Source organism: Sminthopsis crassicaudata, chromosome 4 (assembly GCF_048593235.1).
Source record: "Sminthopsis crassicaudata isolate SCR6 chromosome 4, ASM4859323v1, whole genome shotgun sequence".
NCBI lineage: Eukaryota > Metazoa > Chordata > Mammalia > Dasyuromorphia > Dasyuridae > Sminthopsis > Sminthopsis crassicaudata.
Genome location: NC_133620.1, coordinates 452,657,868 through 452,673,766, shown reverse-complemented (window position 1 = coordinate 452,673,766; position 15,899 = coordinate 452,657,868). Strand labels below are relative to the sequence as shown.

Genomic DNA, 15,899 nt, shown 5'->3' with positions numbered 1-15,899 from the left:
ATATGAGCAAAATTACAAAACACTTGCCACAAAAATAAAGTCAGATTTAAATAATTGGAAAGACATTCAATGTTCTTGGATAGGCCGAGCGAATATAATAAAGATGACAATACTCCCCAAACTAATCTATTTATTTAGTGCTATACCAATCAGACTCCCAAGAAACTATTTTAATGACCTAGAAAAAATAACAACAAAATTCATATGGAAGAATAAAAGGTCGAGAATTGCAAGGGAACTAATGAAAAAAAAGTCAGAGGAAGGTGGTCTAAGTGTACCTGATTTAAAGCTATATTATAAAGCAACAGTCACCAAAACCATTTGGTATTGGCTAAGAAATAGACTAGTTGATCAGTGGCATAGGTTAGGTTCACAGGACAAGATAGTGAATAAAAATAGCAATCTAATCTTTGACAAACCCAAAGATCCCAAATTTTGGGATAAGAATTCATTATTTAACAAAAACTGCTGGGAAAACTGGAAATTAGTATGGCAGAAACTAGGCATGGACCCACATTTAACACCACATACTAAGATTAGATCAAAATGGGTCCAAGATTTAGGCATAAAGAACGAAATCATAAATAAATTGGAGGAACATGGGATGGTTTACCTCTCAGACTTGTGGAGGAGGAAGGAGTTTGTGTCCAAGGGAGAACTAGAGACCATTATTGATCACAAAATAGAACATTTTGATTACACCAAATTAAAAAGTTTCTGCACAAACAAAACTAATGCAAACAAGATTAGAAGGGAAGTAACAAATTGGGAAAAAATTTTTACAGTTAAAGGTTCTGATAAAGGCCTCATCTCCAAAATATACAGAGAATTGACTTTAATTTATAAGAAATCAAGCCATTCTCCAATTGATAAATGGTCAAAGGATATGAACAGACAATTTTCAGATGATGAAATTAAAACTATTTCCACTCATATGAAAGAGTGTTCCAAATCACTATTGATCAGAGAAATGCAAATTAAGACAACTCTGAGGTATCATTACACACCTGTCAGATTGGCTAAAATGACAGGAACAAATAACGATGAATGTTGGAGGGGCTGTGGGAAAACTGGGACACTGATGCATTGTTGGTGGAGTTGTGAAAGAATCCAACCATTCTGGAGAGCAATCTGGAATTATGCCCAAAAAGTTATCAAAATGTGCATACCCTTTGACCCAGCCATACTACTACTGGGCTTATACCCCAAGGAACTACTAGAGAAGGGAAAGGGTCCTGTATGTGCCAAAATGTTTGTGGCAGCCCTTTTCATAGTGGCTAGAAGCTGGAAGATGAATGGATGTCCATCAATTGGAGAATGGTTGGGTAAACTATGGTATATGAATGTTATGGAATATTATTGCTCTGTAAGAAATGACCAACAGGAGGAATACAGAGAGGCTTGGAGAGACTTGCATCAACTGATGCTGAGTGAAACGAGTAGAACCAGAAGATCATTATACACTTCAACAATGATACTGTACGAGGATGTATGCTGATGGAAGTGGATTTCTTCAACATAGAGAAGAGCTAATCCAATTCCAATTGATTAATGATGGACAGAACCAGCTACATCCAGAAAAGGAACAATGGGAAATGAATGTAAACTGTTATTTTTACCTTCTGAATCCAATTCTTCCTGTGCAACAAAAAATTCGGTTCTACACACATATATTGTATCTAAATTATACTGTAATATATTTAACATATATAAGACTGCTTGCCATCAGGGGGAGGGGGTTGGGGGAGGAAGGGAAAAAATCTGAATAGAAGTAAGTGCAAGGGATAATGTTGTAAAAAATTACCCATGCATATGTACTGTCAAAAAATGTTATAATTATAAAATAAAATAAAAAATTAAAAAAAAAAAAATGTAGTTGGAAAATATTTAACAAAATGAATAAAAATACAATAAATCATGGATAAGATAAAAAAAAAAAAAAAAAAAAAAAAATGGCTACCAGAGAAGAAAAGGCTTCCCAGCTCCCTACTCAGAGAGAGAAAGGCACTGGAGGAGCAAAGCTTGCCTTGGAGTGGGGTGGCTGTCCTGTCCCAGAAAGAGACAAAGCTTCTGTATTACTAAGTATCTTCTGGGGACCACTGCCCCGTATGCGAGGGAGGTGCTCCTTGCTTAGAACAGAGGCAATGTGATGAAAAGTCAGGAGACCTGAGACCTGGTCTCAAATCCCTACTCTGCTGTTGACTAGTTTGTGGACCCAGGCAAACCACCCCAGTCAACCACACATTTCTTAACTCCCACTTTATGCCAGGTCCTAAGCCGGGGACGCTATGTTCTCAAGGAGCTAATGGAGGGAGACATGGTGGAGAGTTTCAGAGAAGGGTGGGTGCTGAGAAAACGAGCGAGGGGATGTCAGAACCCACCCACGGTTTTACCCTCATCAGAGGAGCAGAGAACTGAGAAGATGGGAGGATTAGGGAGACCCCCACCTCGCAGCATAATGTTGAGGTTCCTGGGAAGCAAGACACATGAGAAGTCTCAAAACTGTGGCTCAAAAAAGCACTTGGCTCTCGGCCTCTTCAGTCCATCTCAGGAGGAGACCACCTGAAACGTTCAGGAACAAATAAATGATGGATTGCAAACCTTCAAGCACATTTTAAGTAAGTATTATTAAGTTCAAGGCAAGCACAGTTTGGTGTGGGATGGTTAACTAGTTTCCAAGGAAAGGGGAAGCTAACCAATTTGCTCTAAAACATTCCTCTTGCCTAGTAGAAGCTACCTTGTACAGGAAGTAGGGGGTGCAGGGACACATGCTCCAGCACTACCCAGGCTGGCCCCATGGCAAGATGGCCTGAGGGATGGGCCTTATCATTTGGGGAGGTGATAAAGGTTGGGCATCCCCAGTACACTCTTCCTGAGCCCTCCCAGCCAGTCCCAATAACCAAGACAAGATCCCCACCTTTGGAGTAGTTTTAAACAAAAGAGAAAATGTGCTGGCCTCCCCAGGACTGCTGGTGGGGTCCAAGCCACCTCTCCAGGCAGAATGGATAGTCTGGCCAGAGTTCCTGCTCATCCCTGATTGGCTCGGCCCGCCTTAGCTCTGCCCAGCCAGGGCAGGGAGAGTCCCGCAGCGGGGATGCAGGGCCTTTGCAGATGGATGGGTGAAGGAGCTGGACCCGTACCACCTGGCAAGGCTAGTGTGCTCTTGCCTCTTTTGGCCCGGGAGCTGATTTCATTTGTGCCTGGACAGCTCCACAAAGGGTAAAGCCAGGGACAGCCCCAGACCCCCTTATGATGCTGGAGTACCTGGCTCTTTAAGGAAAAAAGAAAAAGGAAGCAAGCTTTATAGTCTGCTACAGAGCCTCGGAGTGGGCCGTGGAGTAATGCAGTAGGATGGGAGCCTGCGGATTGAATCTCCAAGGGAGAACAGCTAGCCAGTTTTGCTGACTTGAGAATTTACAGTCAGAATCTGGTCTGAGGGTTCTTAAGGTGGTGGATAGAGATGTAGGGTTTTATGAGCTTAGATGGGAAAACAAATGACATTTTTATTTTTGTTAACTAATCACTGAAATTTGCCATCTCCTTTAGGGATTTAAAAACATGATTAGAAGAAAGAATCTGTAGACATCACCAGGCAGTACCTTTGGCCCTACTGGCCACAAGAAAAAAGATTTAAGAACCTCATTTTGCAGATGAGGAAATAGAATCAGGGACTGATTTTCCTCAGGCCCCTGGAAATTACTCCAGGACCATTCCTACCTCTCAAATCTGTTGGTCAGCTGGCCTTTTCTCCCCTAAAATTATCTTCCCTTGAAGATCTTTAATTATAGAAGGGAAACTCCTCCCACCCCCTTCTCTCCACTTAGCTCATCTCCACATTAGGGACAGAAAAACAAAATGGGGCTTGTGGGGGTAGGGCGGAAATAATTATCTGATTCTGGCCAACTACAAGGAACTCGTGAGCATGGACAGACTCTGGGAGACAGTGGAGGACAGAAGGGATAGGCTGTTAAGGACCACAGGGTCACCAAGAGTGAGGAAAGAAATTAGTAACGCAACCATCAGGAGCTCTATAGGGCAGAAGGGCTATAGGTTATAGAGGGGCATGGGGGGACAGGCCAGGGTCCCCTTTGAAAACTGAGGAGAGGCAGAGAAGCAGGGGAAAGATCGGCCCTGTGTGATTCCCACAGGAACTCGGGCTTCGGGACACCCAGATGTGATGGTGGTTCACTGGCCTTCCATAAGCACAGGAGGACTGCAGAGAGAACTGTCATCCACATGACCTTTGTGTTGGCCTCTTCCCCCTTGGGAAGGGTTTCTTCCGCACAGGGTGCTGAGGAGGAAGAAACGGTGAGCTCTCCCGGGATTTACAGCCCCCTGCAAACAAGGGAGATGCAGGCAGTGGATTCCGGCCAGCAGCGCAGGGACAGGGAAGGCCCCTCTACAGGCCCTGGGGGAGAGATCTGCAGGCCTAGGATCACAGAACTCAGAGCTGGAGAGGATTCTAAAGGACTCACTCTCCCAGGCCTGCTTTGTCCGTGGACCCCGGGCGCACAGGCTGATGATGGAGCCCTCCCAATGGCGAAGGTAAATGCATAAAATAAAGCTGCACGGGATTACCCAGGGAACCACCGAGGTTAAAATAGTCAAGTTCACAGACCTTATGAAGATTCCCTGTTCTAACCCAGCCTCGCCTAAGCACATGAAGTCTTTTTCCCTTCCCTTGCTGATAGCACACACATCTCCTGGAGCTTCCCGGGTACCGGAGCGGTCACCGGCACCCTTAAGCTCCTCCTCTCCCCTCCAAAATAACCCAACCAATGAGCCTCGTTTGGGGGCGTCTGCCTTGGGTTCCAGCTGCCCCTTCTCTTCCTTGATGACTGGAGAAAAAGGGATTCGGAATTGGACGTTTTTCTTTTCTCTCTCACTCGGCCCTTGTTAGTTGCCCGGTAAGTCAGTGCTGGGGGCTGGGGACTGAGAGGGCCCCTAGGATTCGGGCTTGGAGCCTGCTAACCTTCCGGTGCCTAGAATGGACACGGCACCGCCTCCGCCCGAGGCCTCGCTCCCCAGCGCCTGCCCAAGGCCCGCGGTCCTGTCCGGAAGGACGAAGACCACGTCCCCCCTCCTTGGCCTCTTCTCGCGGCCTCCCAGTATTGTAGCCTCCCACCTGAGCCTCCTCCCACCTGAGCCTCCTCCCACCTGAGCCTCCCCCTCTGCCTATAGCGGCCTCCGCGCCGGGGACCGGGCTAGGCTGCAGTGAGACACCTGCTGGATCGGGGGGCCGGGCTGCCTCCCGGCTCTGGCCCCCGCAGCCGTCCCCCCTCTACTTGGTTGCGGGATGGCCACGGGGACCGGGACTGAGTAGGAGGAGGGGTTGGGGTGACGGCTCTCCCTCGCTTTAGGACGGGCCCCGCCCCCACTGCGGCCTGCCCCTCCCCCTCCCCTGGCCGTAGACGTTGCTCCTCCAGCCCCGGCCCCGCCCCTCCGAGCTAAATCGGGAGCGCAATTGTGGCCGGAATGCGGCGGCTGCGGGTGCCCTTGATCTCCGTCCGCGCTGCGGCCCGGCCAGCCTCGGGGCCGGCGCCCCCAGCTCTCTGCGGCTCACTGAGGCCCACCCGGAATCCTCGGCCTCCCTCTTCGAGGCTCCCCAGGCCCCGGGGGGCGGAAGCTTTGGAGAAGCCCGCTCCTCAGTTTCCCTTTCTGACCGAGGAAAAAGTTGAGCTGGTGGGGAGCAGGAGGAGCTCCGTTTTCCCGCCAAGGACCCCGGGACTGCTCGAGGCTTGGGGAGGGAGCCGAGGTTTGGGCGGAGGGGAGGGAGAGGTGGCCGGCCCCGCCCCGCCCCGCCCCCGGGCCCGGCTCCGCCCTCGCAGGTTGATGGCAGCGGCAGCTGACACTGCAGCTAAGGAGCCCTGCCCGGCTGGGGAGAGAGCGAGGGGCGTCGGAGCTGCACCCGTCTGAGCGCGCGGAGGCGAGCCTCCTCCCCAGCACCAGACGCCCGGACGCCCTGACCCCTGGGCCCGCCGCTCCGGCCAAGTCCCGCTGCAGAAGAGCCGCGCGGCGAGTGGACCCCCCAACACCCCGACCTCCCTCCCGGCCCCGCTGCCGGCCCTGCACCAGGTACCGCAGTCCCGCTCCCAGCCCCCCGGGGAACCAGGACCGGGGCCGCTGGGTGTCACCCCCACCCCACCGCTCCCGGGACCCCTCCCCCACTTCAGTCGCCCCAGTAGCTCGGGTCACCGGACCGGCCGCTGGAACAGAGGGGCGCCCGTGCCTATATTAGGACAGCAGCCGAGGCCCCGGGCCCGCGGCAAGCAGCGCCCCGGCCCAGCCCACCCCCGCCCGCCGGAGAGCCGGGCCAGATGGGGGACAAGCCGGGGAGCTCCGGGGCGGGGAGTCCCCACCGAGGGCCGTCCGGGCCTGTCCCCGGGGGGCGGCCTCTTCCCCGCTGCCCCCGCTCTCATATCTGAGGGAGACTCAGGGTCCCAGGAGCCGAGGACCCCCTCCCCCATCCCCTCTCCCGCTCTCCTAGATAAGAGAGATGGGATTTAAGTGGGGCTCGAGGGAAGGGAGGTGGTGGGGCAAGTTCCGAGAGCGGAGCCGGGCAGCGGCGGGGGCCGCGGAGCCAGCGCCGGCCCTGAGAGACAGAGTCCGCGGCTGCGCCTGCCTCAGGGTCCTCAGGTGTGCGGGGAGGGGCTGATCCAGACGATTCCTGGGAGTCTAAGAAAGAGTAGGGTTAGGGGCTGGGAGCCATGGGGGGGACTGCTCCTGCGGTGGGAGTTCCGGGACTTTGGAAAGAGGGCGAGGAGGGATCCAGAGGAAGGTGCATCAAAGGAGGGCAGCCGGAGCGCAGGACTCCCGGAGCTGGACCTGCGAGGGACCTCGGAGACCACCCAGGCCAAGCCTCGCTTTTGGCAAGTGAAGCGGCCCAAACAAGTGACTTGTCCAAGGTCGCCCCTCTATAAATAGCTTCTGGGAGTTTAGGGCAGGAAGAGTACGGGGAGTGGCGGTTCAGGACCAGAGTCAGAGCTCTGTCACTTTGGCTAAGTCCCCTCCCCGGTGCTAAAATGAGGCGTCGGGGAGCTGATCCGCAGGCGGCCCCCGGGGCCCTGAGAGAATAGGAAGAGCTTGTCTAGTGGAGAAGCAGGAAGGATCTGTCAGGAACAAGCCCCCGTCCTGCGGGGGAGGCAGGTCCTCGGGGAGCAGGCTGGGGAGGGAAGCCGGCTCCAGGGGCCCCAGCCCCACGTCCAACCCGGGCTCGCGCCCCTGGCTCGGGGCTGGGAGAGCAGCTGGGCCCCCCTCCTCCGGCCGTCTGAAGCAGCCTCTCAGGCGTGGGAGAGGAAGGGGGGGAGTCTCCACATGTGCACCCACAGCCCTTCCCGGGGCTTCCCGAGTTCATCACTGAGGGGAACCTGGAGCCTGGAAAGGAAGCCCCGATTCGTGGGCCTGGACTCAGCTCCCCTTCGTCCCACGGGCTCCCGGGTGGCTCCGTGCGTGGGACACGCCCTCCCCCCAGGGCGAGGTCCTGCCGCCATCCTCACCCCACCAACCCGCCTTTGCAGCACTTCCCGCACAACTCTGCGTCCTCCCCCCCGGCCCAGGACGTACGGCTGGGGAGGGGAGGAGGGGCCTCGTGAGGCGAGGAAGCCGGGGGCCCGTCCGTGCGCCCGGGCCCACCTGCATCTTCTCTCCCTCCCAGCCATGAGCCGGAGAGTAGTTCGGCAAAGCAAGTTCCGGCACGTGTTCGGGCAGGCCGGGAAAGCGGAGCAGACCTACGAGGACATCCGCGTCTCCAAGGTCACCTGGGACAGCTCCTTCTGCGCCGTCAACCCCAAATTTCTGGCCATCATCGTGGAGGCGGGAGGGGGCGGAGCCTTCATCGTGCTGCCCCTGGCCAAGGTGAGGGGGCCGGGGAACGGCGGGGGAGCCCGGCCGCGAGAGACCAGGGAGGCCGCATTGGGCCGGCTCCAGCAAAAGACGAGCGGACCGTCCGAGAGCCTCCGTTTGCATCGGACCGGACTTTGTAGCCTCTGCTTTGGCTCCCGGTCCTGCCCCGAGAGAAAGTAATCCAGTTCTAGAAGCGGATTTGGGGGGGGAGGAGGGGGGGGGGCTGCATTTAGACTTAGGAGACCCGAGTCGGAATCCCAGTCCCCTGTGTGACTGGAGGAGCGGCTCCACTGCTGGGAGAGAGCCTGGATTTCAGTGGCAGCAGGAAGAAACTCCCACTACCCCATCCCCCCCCAGACTGGTACCCGCTCATGCATCGGGCACTGAGGTTAAGTGACTTGTCCAGAGTCTCTCTGCCAGTGTACCCCAGACGCAGGCACTTAAGCCCATGATTCCCTCGCTCCAGGACTAACTCTGCAGTCCTCTGGCTCTAGAACTGACGACTGTTCCATTTGCTGGCTTGGACCCATTCTGCCCAAGATGCTCCATTGCACTCTTCACTTCCGGCCAGGCCCAGGCTAGAACACAGCCTCACCCTCCGGGGGCTTCAGCCCTCAGAGGGAATAAGGAACACCCCTCTCTGAGGCTTTAATTTCAAGGTGATGGTCTTGATGCTAAACAAAATGGCACCGTTTGGGTCACTCCACTGTCTCACCCGCTGGGATCTCCAGAACTGGAGGAGATAATAGGGAGGCCCCTCTGGGAATATAGAATAGGGGCTGCAAACCCCTTGGAACATCCACTCTTTGGGAATCGGGGCCTAGGGCAATTTTTCCCCTCACTGCAAGAATCACACTCCCAGGGGCAGCTAGGTGGCGTAGTGGATAGAGCACCAGCCCTGAAGTCAGGTCCTGAGTTCAAATGTGACCTCAGACACTTAACACTTCCTGGTTGTGTGACCCTGGGCAAGTCACTTAACCCCAGGAAGGAAGGAAGGAAGGAAAGAAAGAAGGAAGAGAGGGAGGGAGGAAGGAAGGAAGGAAGGAAGGAAGGAAGGAAGGAAAGAAGGGAGGGAGGAAGGAAGGAAGGAAGGAAGGAAGGAAGGAAGGAAGGAAGGAAGGAAGGAAGGAAGGAAGGAAGGAAGGAAGGAAGGAAGGAATCAATCACGGAAGGAAAGAATCACACTCCCTTGGTCAGCTCTGGGAAGCAGGAAGAAGTTCGGGGCAAAACCAAGTTTGCTAGCATCCTCCCAGCCCGAAATGCAGATGAGTCAAGGCAGGACCGTGGGCATCCTAGTCCTTGGGTCTTTCTTTGTGGGGAGGTTCCCTTTCCCAGCTGAAATTGTGTCACAAGGTAGAACCCAAGCAGCCACTGTGGCCAGGGAGCCTGGGAATTATCATCCTCGGGGGTTCAGATGGAGGGAAAGGACAGAAATATCTCTCACTCCTTCATGCTCAGAGGGTGAGAAGGCAAGCCCTAATGGTAACCAGGACTGGGGTCCTCAGTCCCTCCCCATTGCCAGGAAAAGGCCCCGGTCCCAAAGGGTAGCCTTCCCTGGACCCGAGGGGGAGTGGTTGGCTCTAAGCCCTTGTCCCCCAGTCCCCTATGGGAAAAAGAAAGGGAAGGCACTGCCCTGCCTTGAGAGTCCACTTTCTCCCAGCAGCCTCAGTCTTGAGGCATGGCAGTGTCCAGTCCCAGCCCTTACCCCCACCTGCTGTGTGAGATTCTGCTTCCCAAGGGCATGCCCTTGACCCGGATTCCAGGCCCTGCAACTTGGGGGAGAAGGAGGAGGAGGAGGAGGAAGAGGAGGAGGAGGAGGAGTGCAGTTATTTGGGGGAGGTGGACAAGAGGAAGCTGCAAAGACCTTACAATAACCACTGACTCACATGTGGACAATGGAGTCACTGGCTGCCATGACTGGAGCTCAGGTTTCCATTGGGCAAAACACAGTATGTCCCTTGTCACTTCTTCCCTCCCCCTCCCCTCCAGACATCAGTGTACTGGCCAGGGAAGACAGCTGCCTCTGTCTGCTCCTCCCTGACGCCCACAGGGCACCTCTGACCTCCCCTTCCTGCCCCGTGACTGAGTCACAACCTTGCTTGGGCCCCCCACACACACACATACCCCAGACTTCATCCTGGCACATAGGACCTTACCTTGAATAACTGGTGAGCAGTGGTTAGTGAAGTGGAAAGGATACAGACTTGGGGGAGGGAGGGAGCCTGGTTTTGAGTCCTGCCCCTGCCAATAATGAACTACATCAACTATATAATGTGGCAAGTCATTTGCCCTCTTAGGGCCTCAATTTCCCCCCCTCTGTAAAACAAGAGGAGTTGAGTTCAAGGGATCTTAAGGTCCTTTCAAATGCACAATTTGATGATTAAGGGTCTTCTAGAGCCTGACTCTCATTGGAGCTTCAGAATCCCCCTCAATCCCCCACATGGCCTAGACTTTGGGTCTTGGATGTCAGAAGCCATGTGCAGAGAGAACCTGACTGGCATTAAGTAAAGTGACTTAGTAGATAGAAAGCTTGACTTGGAGGCAGAATCCTATTTTATCTCTCTCTCCCTGATTTCTCCCAGCCTCAGTTTCCAAATCTATCAAATGGACCTAATAATAATAACTACAATCCAGGATAGCTTTGAGAAACAAGGACAAAATATGTATAAAGCATTCTGTAATCCTTTAGGAGCTTTAAAACGAGATGATTGTTAAAAGCCTCCCATAGCCCTGACCTTTGGTCTGACTGTTATTCCTTTTTTTTTATATGATGGAAAGGGTTCCTCACCCCAAACCAGAATGGGACCCTTAGGGATGATGGTAAAAGCCCAAAAAGGGAACTAGGGGAAACAGGAAGGGAAGCTGGTTGTGACCTGAAAATCTCATCTCTGAAGTGAGGTGGAGGAAGGTGGGATTTTATGGAGGCCTTGGAGTCAGTTCCCTAAAGGAGGGAGGGGAGGGAATGAATTAATCAATCAACAAGTATTTATTAAGTGACCGCTCTGTGCCAGGTACTGTGCTAAGTGCTGGGGACAAATAAGCAGAAAACAGCCTCTGTCCCCAAGAAGCTTCCTGGGGGCAGTATATGGAGCATGATACAAAAGGAATGCAAGTTCTGTTAGGAGGGGCAGGAGGCCCTAGTCACTGGCCCACTAGGCATTTCTTTCTGGAGACGTGGGACTTCAGGAGACGGGACAGGAGGTGAGCAGGGACCACGCCCCAGCTGATTCTTTGGCCTCCACAGACAGGACGTGTGGACAAGAACCACCCGACCGTCAATGGACACACGGGCCCCGTGCTGGACATAGACTGGTGTCCCCACAATGACAGCGTGATCGCCAGCGCCTCAGAGGACACCACTGTCATGGTATGGATCCTGAGCCCGGGGCGGGCTGGGAGGGCTGGGAGGTAGTTGAGGCGCCAGGGCCAGGAGCCCCCAACAAGGCTCCAGAGCTATTTTGAGTCCCATTGCCTTGTGTCAAGGCTCCTCCTCCAGGGTGCACCAGTCAGCACTAATTATATCCACAGCCATGGGGTGGGGGTGGGGGAGGATGGGCAAGGGGGAGACAGGCTCCGGGTAACTGGAGCCAAGCGGAAGGGTTGGGAGGGAGGTGACTCAGGGGAAGACACCTGCCTCCATGGGATCCAAACCGTTCTCGGCCCACTCCTGGCCGTCAGTGAGGGCCGCTGTCCATCCCCTCCTGGGCCGGGAGTCAAAAGAGACAGACAAGGTGAGATAAACAGTCCCAGGAGGCCACCAATGGCCAAAAGAACTTCTGTCTTCTGCCATGTGGGGGAGTTGAGGTTCTCTCGGTCACTGACCTCCAGAGACACGAGGGGGGGTGAGAGGGAAGGGAAGCAACAGAAAAAGATGGGGGAGGAAATGAAGTCCTCGGAGATGGGCCCAAAATCCAGCAGCCTGGTACCTCGGAGGAAAGGGGAGGCTCAAATCCCTCCTCAGACACGAGCTGGGTGACTGGGAGTCAGTGTTCTCATCTGCAAAATGGGCTAACCTGCCTCCCCAGGTTATTGGGGGGAACAAACGTTATGATATGTATTAAGGACTTTATCCCCCAGAAGAGTTACGAATGTTAACTACTTTATGTCTCATTTCAGTAGTTATCTGTGTGACTTGGGAAATGAGGGGAGTGGACTGTGGGACTTCCAAGGTAGCTTCCAGGAGCTCAGTCTTCTGCTCCTTTGACTCCTTTTGTGTCCGGAGGCTCTTGGGGTGCTGCCTCCCTCTCTTCTTTCACCAGGTATGGCAGATCCCGGACTATACACCAGTGCGGAACATCACAGAGCCTATCGTCACACTGGAGGGCCACTCCAAACGTGTGGGCATTCTCTCCTGGCACCCCACCGCCCGCAATGTCCTGCTCAGCGCAGGTATGGGCACGTGGGAGCAGGAGACTTGGAGCAGCCTCCCAAAGGCATAGTGACCAGGGAGCGGGGAGGAGGGAGCCCCACTCGCTGTGCCCCAATGGGAGAGGGAAGGCTGGCTGGCCAGCCCCCCCTGCCCCAGGGGTGCCCTCTGCTCCCCACCCCCATTCCCACAGCTCTGTGTGGGCAATAGCGGTGACTCCTCTTGGGCAGGAGGGGACAATGTGATCATCATCTGGAACGTGGGAACAGGGGAGATGTTACTCAGCCTGGATGACATGCACCCTGACGTCATCCACAGTGTCTGCTGGAACACCAATGGGAGTCTGCTCTGTACCACCTGCAAGGACAAGACCCTCCGAGTCATCGACCCCCGAAAGGGTCAGGTGGTGGCGGTGAGTGAACCTGCTCTAGAACCCTCCAGCCCCATCCCAGTCTCCTAGCCCCCATTTCCTGAACCCCAACCTTCTCACCCACCTCACTAGGTCACTGAGCCCCCGGCAGCAAGTCTTTGATTTCCTGGCCCCATTATCCCCTGTACTTGATGCCCTGACCCCTAGTCCCCTGTAGCCCAAGCAGTTTCCAGCCCCCTGAGACTCCCAGGAGCCTCTGACCCCCAGCTTTCTCTAGCACTCAGCTCCCAGGCCTCTGCCCTCCTCAGCACTCAGCACCCTGGCATCCCCAGGCGCGTAGCCTCCCAACACTCTGACATGCTCTGTCAGCACTCAGTCGGCAGTGATTCCCCGACCTAGCCTGTGACCCCTCGGGACTGGGAACCCTCCTTGTGCCCAGTCCCTCTGCCTTGACCCCCATCCTTTTCCTGCCTGTCTTCTAGCCCCCCCTTTCCCTTCCCCTGCTCCCGACCCCACAAGCAGGACTTAGCTCTTTGGGCAGCGGGATCGGGAAGCTTCATCCCACCCCCAGCATCCCCCTGAGGCCAGCAGCCCAGCAGAGCCCTCCTCTCTGACCTGAAGGCTCCCTAGTCTCTCTGATGAGGGGGAGGGAGCCTATGAGAGCTTCTCACTCCTTGGCTCCTCATCCCCAAATCTGGTCTCCTCAGCCTTAGGAATGGAGGCTGTTGGTCTTCAGTCCTCCCTCCCCCAGGCCTTTTGGGGTGAGAAAATTAGGGACAAAGCAGCTTGACCTAGAATCAGGAAAGCCTCCAGGTTCAAATCCTGCCTTTGGGTAACCGTGGGTCAGTCATTTCATTGTTCTGAGACTCAGTTTCCTCATCCGTAAAATGGGGGCACAGTCCTGACCTCAGAGGGTCGTTGTGAGGATCCAATGAGGTAATGTATATAAAGGGCAGAGTGCACTGTACAGGGCGGGACAAGCCCTTCTTAGCTGATTCCTGCCCCAGCTCCAGCCGGCTTTGCTTCCTGAGAGGCGCCTGGGTCACTGGCCTCCATTACTAACCCTCCATTGGGGCATCCATGTTTGTCCGGGCACGCCTGTGTCGCATCACAATGTCTTCCTGCTTCCTGGGGGTGTCTGTGGCCCGAGGTGGGGTACAGATGTGGACGCTGGGGGGAAGGAGGCAGGGAGGGCAGCCCACTCTAACCCCTAACCCCGCAAGCAGGAGCGAGCCCAGCCTCACGAGGGTGCACGCCCGATGCGGGCTGACTTCAGTACCGACGGGAAGCTGCTGAGCACCGGCTTCAGCAGGATGAGTGAGCGGCAGCTTGCGCTGTGGGATCCGGTAGGATTGGGAGGAGAGCTGTGCTGCCTCTGGCCCGGCTTCAGTGGAAATTGGAGACCATGTTGCAGAAAGGGGCGAGGCAGGGGAAGCCCCCGGGGGTGAGGAAAGTGACTTCTGCCTCCTGGTGCCTTCAGATGAGCAGGAGCAAGATCCTGAGGGATCTCGTGCCAGAGGGGCTGCAGCTGGGGGCACAGGAGCTATGGACAGGACCTGCTGTTGGGGGGCATATAGGAGATGGATAGGACCTGCTGCTGGGGACATATAGGACACATGGATGGGGCCTGCTGCAAGAGAACACACAGAGCCCATGGATAGGACCTGCTGCTGAGGGACACATAGGACATGGACAGGGCCTGCTACTAGAGAACACACAGGGCCCATGGATAGGACCTGCTGCTGGGGGCACAGGAGCCATGGACAGGACCTGCTGTTGGGGGGCATATAGGAGATGGATAGGACCTGCTGCTGGGGACATATAGGACACATGGATGGGGCCTGCTGCTAGAGAACACACAGAGCCCATGGATAGGGCCTGCTGCTGAGGGACACATAGGACATGGACAGGGCCTGCTACTAGAGAACACACAGGGCCCATGGATAGGACCTGCTGCTGGGGGCACAGGAGCCATGGACAGGACCTGCTGTTGGGGGGCATATAGGAGATGGATAGGACCTGCTGCTGGGGACATATAAGACACATGGATGGGGCCTGCTGCTAGAGAACACACAGAGCCCATGGATAGGACCTGCTGCTGAGGGACACATAGGACATGGACAGGGCCTGCTACTAGAGAACACACAGGGCCCATGGATAGGACCTGCTGCTGGGGGCACAGGAGCCATGGACAGGACCTGCTGTTGGGGGGCATATAGGAGATGGATAGGACCTGCTGCTGGGGACATATAAGACACATGGATGGGGCCTGCTGCTAGAGAACACACAGAGCCCATGGATAGGGCCTGCTGCTGGGGACATATAGGACACATGGATGGGGCCTGCTGCTAGAGAACACACAGAGCCCATGGATAGGGCCTGCTGCTGGGGGCACAGGAGCCATGGACAGGGCCTGCTGTTGGGGGGCATATAGGAGATGGATAGGACCTGCTGCTGGGGACATATAGGACACATGGATGGGGCCTGCTGCTAGAGAACACACAGAGCCCATGGATAGGGCCTGCTGCTGAGGGACACATAGGACATGGACAGGGCCTGCTACTAGAGAACACACAGGGCCCATGGATAGGACCTGCTGCTGGGGGCACAGGAGCCATGGACAGGACCTGCTGTTGGGGGGCATATAGGAGATGGATAGGACCTGCTGCTGGGGACATATAGGACACATGGACGGGGCCTGCTGCTAGAGAACACACAGAGCCCATGGATAGGGCCTGCTGCTGGGCACACATAGGACATGGACAGGGCCTGCTACTAGAGAACACACAGGGCCCATGGATAGGACCTGCTGCTGAGGGACACATAGGACATGGATAGGGCCTGCTACTAGAGAACACACAGGGCCCATGGATAGGACCTGCTGCTGGGGGCACAGGAGCCATGGACAGGGCCTGCTGTTGGGGGGCATATAGGAGATGGATAGGACCTGCTGCTGGGGACACATAGGACATGGACAAGGCCTGCTGCTAGAGAACACACAGAGCCCATGGATAGGGCCTGCTGCTGGGGACACATAGGACATGGACAGGGCCTGCTACTAGAGAACACACAGAGCCCATGGATAGGACCTGCTGCTGGGGACACATAGGACATGGACAGGGCCTGCTACTAGAGAACACACAGGGCCCATGGATAGGACCTGCTGCTGAGGGACACATAGGACATGGATAGGGCCTGCTACTAGAGAACACACAGAGCCCATGGATAGGACCTGCTGCTGAGGGACACATAGGACATGGACAGCGCCTGCTACTAGAGAACACACAGAGCCCATGGATAGGACCTGCTGCTGAGGGACAC

The 15,899-nt window shown here is 55.2% G+C and overlaps 1 protein-coding gene and 1 long non-coding RNA gene across 2 annotated transcripts in view; one reads left to right on the top strand and one right to left on the bottom strand.

The window, feature by feature from the left end:
• Window positions 1-5,217: 5,217 nt before the first annotated feature.
• CORO6 (coronin 6) overlaps window positions 5,218-15,899 on the top strand; it is a 17,968-nt gene continuing 7,286 nt past the window's right edge. Inside the window, exons 1-5 of the mRNA XM_074263773.1 lie at window positions 5,218-6,075; window positions 7,655-7,854; window positions 11,087-11,209; window positions 12,102-12,231; window positions 12,439-12,620. Of these exons, the coding sequence (XP_074119874.1) occupies window positions 7,657-7,854; window positions 11,087-11,209; window positions 12,102-12,231; window positions 12,439-12,620 (633 nt within the window). The 5' untranslated portion in view covers window positions 5,218-6,075; window positions 7,655-7,656. The remainder of the gene's footprint in view (window positions 6,076-7,654; window positions 7,855-11,086; window positions 11,210-12,101; window positions 12,232-12,438; window positions 12,621-15,899) is intronic.
• LOC141540117 (uncharacterized) lies at window positions 14,365-14,961 on the bottom strand. Its single transcript, XR_012481467.1, has 3 exons — window positions 14,812-14,961; window positions 14,598-14,742; window positions 14,365-14,528 (listed from the first exon to the last, which is right to left on the bottom strand). It is a non-coding gene; the product is annotated as an uncharacterized LOC141540117 (long non-coding RNA).